At 30.9% G+C, this 6,340-nt stretch overlaps 1 protein-coding gene across 1 annotated transcript; it reads right to left on the bottom strand.

Annotated features, from left to right (window-relative positions):
* Positions 1-4,608: 4,608 nt before the first annotated feature.
* Positions 4,609-5,718, bottom strand: LOC133192932 (uncharacterized). The gene has a single exon (XM_061328936.1). The coding sequence runs from the start codon at positions 5,716-5,718 to the stop codon at positions 4,609-4,611; it is 1,110 nt and encodes a 369-aa protein (XP_061184920.1).
* Between the last annotated feature and the right edge of the window lie 622 nt (positions 5,719-6,340).

The raw sequence follows: 6,340 nt of genomic DNA, 5'->3' as shown, positions 1-6,340 counted from the left end.
AAAATTCAAATAAACTAGTGTTTTAGTCGTATACGTATGATTTGATAAACTCAAGCAACATTATTCTCCGGGATATTAAATATGTTTTTAGGAAAAAATAACATCCTGCGATTTTTTTCTTTGGTCTTTCCTCCGGTGTAGGCGAGCTATTTTCAGACTCCGTAATACCCAAGAAGACAACTGTTGTGTCGGATTGACGGTTTGGAAATCCAGATATACAAAATAGATACTACTTATATCTTATCTATGTATTTAAAGTGAGCCACTGATTACAAAAGCTCTCCCATATGCCGGAAGCCAATTTACAAGAGGACCGATGCCATGATAAATTGCATCCAAAGAATACGGAAGTTGTTAAATTTTCATGATAATACTTATGGCGGCTGTGAAAGTCTTTCCCGTGGTTACCATTATCTTTACAAGACCCAAAGTTTACCTTTTTTCTGTACTAGTTCAACTTTGACGAGGAATATGTTTGACGTAATCAATTGATATCGTATTCGCTCGTCTCGTTCCAAAATCTGAACGTCTTTCTTTCACAAACGTTTTAAAGAGATAACAAGTTAATTACATTAATAGGTTATTTTCTTTGTTGTCACGTGCATGTTCTTGCCCTCTTAAAAAATGGCTAATCTTGGTCAGTTTGTGGGAACTCGAGTGGATTGAATTGCTATTATTTAGGGTATCATATTCTATAAGTACTTTAAATATATATTTAAACTTATGTTTACAAGGATTTTATCAGCTTTCAGAGCGAAACAGAGCCCTAATTTGATAAAAATCATAACACGATTTATTTAATTTATCTTTGCTGATTAACAAATCAAGCTTACAATTTACCCCCACACTTACAAGAACTGTGTCAATTGGGTAATGTCAACCTCGATAGTTTACGTAATCAGATATCCTTGAAGTGTGTCTATTTCGAAAGAGTGTTTATTTCAAATAATTATTCAATTTATAACATCTGCCTTATTAGCATGAAAGCTACATATACATAATTAATGACGAAATGTTATGAAATAATTAATTATTGTAATATATTGTATCCATCCCCCAAATAAATAAATACATGTGGATAAAATAGAGGTCTCTTTTCATGAAAATTGTAAATTGCCTGTTTGTTGTAGGTTAATCTAATCTGCCTAATAAATGAAATTCTTAACTTGGTCTAAGAATCTGATAAATTGCAAATCTCTAGGAATCTTCATCGTCAATATTTAGATACTGTATTGACCTGCCATTGAGTACAAATGTGTATTGTACATCAATAGCCTGAGCCTGACTAATGTCGAAGAAATTCTTACGGAAGAAGAGAAAAAATCAGATCATTATTGCAAATATTTCGATCTAAATATTTCGTAAGAGACAATGTGTTAAATAGATATTTCTTCACCACAGAAAAAAAAAAAGAAAACACGCACTCATGTGCACACATGTAGTCATCTAATTTAAATTCACTTATTATATTAGAGGATAGAGTGGTTTCCTTTTTCTCTCTCTTGAAAGCTTTGTTTGGTTACTAGTATTTTAATAATACATGTATTACTTAAACAAAACACGCAGTTGTTTATTGTCTTGAAACTTAATACACATTAGCAGATTCAGTTGCATATTTCATATTCACAGCCATTGAGTCGTTCAAATTTTTGCATGTCATCGATGTGTAGCATTTAAATCTAATTTTTATAATGTTCAAGTTTTGCTTTCTTCCCGAACAAATCAAAACTTTTAACACCTAGAGTTAATTTGGCGTAACAGCCAAACGTAAATGTTGAAAAATGTCATTGAAGTAACTGCACACGGTTGTGTTTACGTCAGCTTCCCGTTTAATCTGTAGTAAAAATGTTCCCATGTCCAAATTTAAATGAAGATTTTATTTCATTTCGACAAATTATAATTCTATAGCGTTGTGTAAAAACTCTTTAATTTCCTTTCCCACACCAAAATTAAAAGGGTTTGATATCCTTAGATCGTATTGTTACTATGTTCATAAATTAAATCAAAGAAAAAATTAACTTTCATTTAAAAATGGCACGGATCTTTGAACATTTTACTAAGTGTCTGTTAAAATTTGTTTACCGACTTTGGGCAGAGTAATTCAGATCATCGTCCCTATCGGAAAGATCGTCTTTGTCAAATTTGACAGTGACGTAACTCATTAAGATGCAAGATATATTTTAATCAGTCTAAGATATACCATCCGATTATATAAAATATGTCCTCCAGTTTAACATTTCGTCGGATGTCAGTTACTAATTAGTCAATCCACGCAACATCTTATTTATTCCTCGCGAACAAGCGATTAGATAATGTTTGCCATTGATTATCTGACCTTCAGTTAGTATCTTCTGTATTGAAATTTTATGGTATGCTGTTAATCTGGGAAGAAAGATATTTGTCAAACTGTGTGTATTTAATTTTCTATGAATGGTTGAAATAAATTTTGATTTTAAAATAGTCATTTTTATCTTGCTTTATCAAATCACATATTAACTATAATGTTCTTCCATATATTTATTTTCATCTGATTTGAACAAGACTCTACTAAGTAAAATTTGTCTTCTCTTACCTTCATGTGTTGATTTGACCACATAATAGTACCAAATAAGATGCAATGCCTGCATCATAATGAATTGGGTTTAAGGAGGGATTCTTCTCATATTTTTTATATTTAAAAATTGATGAAATTTTCATATATTCAAGAAGACAATATCACTAAGTGATGTATCAATTAAATTAATTTTGACCTTTTCATTTTAGAAGCAAGATCAGGGCAAGTTCATTATCTTTTCCATTAAAAAAAATACTGTTGCCAATCATGTGATGCCTACGTCTTATTCAAAAGATAAAAGTTTTTCTTTTTGCATAAAAAGATGTCACCCTAATCAGATGATACTACCAATTTGAGATGCATAATACATATAACTAAAATAGCTATTTAATTATCTAATTTTTTATGGGAATATTAGTTATTATTGTATGTTTTTTTTCTTTTATTTAAAATTTTCTGATTTTCACGTATGGTAAAGTACTCACATAAAGATACAAAATGATACAAAAACAAAAAAGTGTAGACTGTTTACTACGTGAGAAAAAGCACTTATTACTGATATTTTTGCTCAAATCTGTACTTAGATTGGAAGCTTTCAAAAGCTAACAAAATTGTTGTTTTTTCGGAAAATCATATTGATTTGATATATTTTAAAACTTAAGTCCATTATTTCTGATTTTAGTTTCAATAGAAAATTTCTTTAAGTCTTTGATTGTTAAAACAATTTAATTAAATTCATTTTTCTGTAGTAATTTTCAGAAGCAGAAAATCATATATTTCCATACGCCGCCGTTCCTCAAAAAATAAAGTCCCTGCTAGATTTCAGTTTACCATTTCTATATAAAGGTAGTACATACATGTAACACCCATGAAATCTGTTTTACGCATATTTTATAAAGTACACTAGAAAAAAGAATAATTTCACTATGATGTCAATAATCAAAGATCTTTGTAAGAAAAACAATAAGCTGTGATATGTTCTCACCATATTTTTGGGGGAAAAAATGGAGACATCCTATATAATGGTCATTCGGGAGCCTACATTTTGGATTGTGTTCATGCTATCTACGTATACAAGCCATATGACTGCCTGTTATTAAATGCAAAGTAACTTTTGATCCATTTATAGTAGAGAATTGATATTTGGACATATTTATGAGGAGTCTCAATTCTTTTTGTACAGTAAAGGTCAAGGTCATATTAAAAGATCAAAGGTCAAATACATTGATGTCGTCTGCTGAATCTTTACATTTTTTATGTAATTTATTTAAAATCTCCAAAATATCTAAAACCGTCGGTTCAAATTTCCTAATTTTGACATATTTTAATCTGGGTTCCATTTTAATTATTCTGTTGATTTTTGGTAAAAATTAAATTATTCATTTTCTTTAACGAGGACCTAATGTGTTGCCTACTTACATGTGAATTTTCAATTTTCGGGCTATGTATGTTCTATTAATATTTTTACATCATATTTTACTCAAATATACCGGTATCAAAATATTTTACTAAATTTTAGTACAAAAGGTTGCCTTTATAAGTAGCATCACACAAGTTTGCAATAGACCAACTGGTTATTTTAAAATAATGCACAATATCAGATCGGCTGTCTGATTTCGCAATCTTCTTAAAGGGTTCTGAAAGGCCATATTTCAAACTCTGTGGGCAAAAAATGTATGGTTGAATTTCTTTCATATTAGATATAAAGAGAGATTTTGTATTCTGGAACAAAATTTCAAAGTTTGAACAAAATTGAATTTGAGGAAAAATTTGGCCTATCTATTGTGTACTACCTTAAACTTGTACAATTATGAGGAAAGGAAAAATACGATCTTTGAAATCCCTTACATCTAAATATGTGAGTCATATAAGCAAATACACCTCGAATATTTCATTTAGTCAGAAAAAAGACAAGAATCCCTCCTTAATATATTTATTTAATATAATCATTACTTTTGTCTTTAGAACAAGTGTTACATTTGCATTAAGAATCAGAAGATGGACACAATTGAAGTAGCTTTATTTATATTTGTTGTATATTGTACATGCAGAATTCATTTGCAAGAGCAAAACCATTGTCTACATTTTACGCTGGTTATAATATATCGAAGTTTTGCTCGGAATTCGTGATCCATGAAAGCGAATATAAAGGGGTTAATGATATTATGAGCTATGTACAAAGTAGAGAAGAATGTAAGACCAACTTCCTGGGCATCATTAAGTGAATTCCAGAAAGTGATCGAAATACTCTGATGCACAACAATAACAGCTGAAGGGATTAATGTTAGTAAATAATTCAGAGAAATCATGATAAATATTTTCACAAAGTGAGTCATTACATGGTGGCGGTGATTCACTTGTTTCTTTCTAGCTTCTTTTTCGGTCCTTTTCTTTTGTGCGCCGCTAGATGGCACCGTTGTATTGGTTGTAGAAGAGTGTTCTTCAAACCCTTTGTTGTCAACCCCTTCTTTGACCTTGCTGTCCAAACTTATCATTGAAATTTCATTTTGTTCTCCTCTTTCGACGAACCTGCGCAAAGTCTGTCCAATTTTACAATACAAAACAAAAATTGCTACAGTGCTGCAACATCCAGCAAGCATAAGGACACCTGCGTATAAGGAATCTATGGTTGGATCACTGCTTGCACTTCTGTGACATGAGTATGTTGTCAAATTATATTCTGATCTGTAATTTTCTGCAACTTTATATTGGAACGGGAGTGGAATGGCTAACATGGCAGCCAAGAAAAATGTCGACAATAGAACACATATCCTTACTCTTTTGTTCATCTGTTTTGAGTGAGGTTTGCAAATCCGCCGATAATGGTCTGATGCAATGACTACTAGAATAAATGAAGCAAAGGTCTGCGTTAAAGTAACTATATACCATCCAAAACGGCATCTACTCTGAGAGTAAAAATTAACTCGAAACATAATTAACAGGATGGAAAAGCAGGATCCTATCAGACTGGATGTAAGGTTGACTGCAGCAAGATACGGAATGAAGTGTCGTCCATCAGAGTGCTTCAGCTTCGGATGAACAAGTAAAACTGTTCCATTTCCAAGTGTTCCAATGACCATGTAAATAACGTATATAATCAGAAGAGGTATAAACTTTTCAGCTTCTTGGTTATTTAGCTCATCCAGAGTAATATAGGTAGACATATTTCTCTGTGTACTAGTATCTGTCCGGAAACTTGAGGGAAATCGTGTCGGAAAGTGTTGTATTTGATGCATACTTCCTTTGTGGTGAATGTTTCATAGAGTAGAATTCGTGTTCATCTAATGTAGAATTAAAATGCATCTAATTAGTTTTAAATTTTTATTTTTAGGCCATGACTGTATTTACTGTTGAATCATTCTTACGAATAATTGGGAATTTATAAAGAATATATATATATATATATATATATATATATATATATATCTATCTATCTATCTATCTATCTATCTATCTATCTATCTATCTATCTATCTATATATATATATATATATATATATATATATATATATATATATATATATATATATATATATATATATATATATATATAAGATACATAAAATAAGATGACGTAATAGTAGGGTTGAAAATAACCACTAGCCCACTAGAAAATGCTAGAAATTTTGCCTGTGGACAACCGGCTCTTGAGGATGTGATCACCCACATGGCGCGTAAGAATTCTATCAGAACCTTTCCAGAACCTGACCATGCCTTGATTCTACAAATATATGCACTTTCATTTTCACTGTTTCCCTACCTACAAATGTTTTCTAGACCCTTAAT

Source organism: Saccostrea echinata, unplaced genomic scaffold (genome assembly GCF_033153115.1).
Source record: "Saccostrea echinata isolate AGI-Se365-2 ecotype Australia unplaced genomic scaffold, CSIRO_AGI_Sech_v1 ptg000025l, whole genome shotgun sequence".
NCBI classification, from domain to species: domain Eukaryota; kingdom Metazoa; phylum Mollusca; class Bivalvia; order Ostreida; family Ostreidae; genus Saccostrea; species Saccostrea echinata.
Note: the sequence above shows the minus strand (reverse complement) of the source record. Positions and strands in the feature narration are given on the sequence as shown.

Coding starts and splice junctions, on each gene's coding strand:
- LOC133192932 (XM_061328936.1), bottom strand. CDS start 5,718: ATGTCTACCTATATTACTCTGGATGAGCTAAATAACCAAGAAGCTGAA.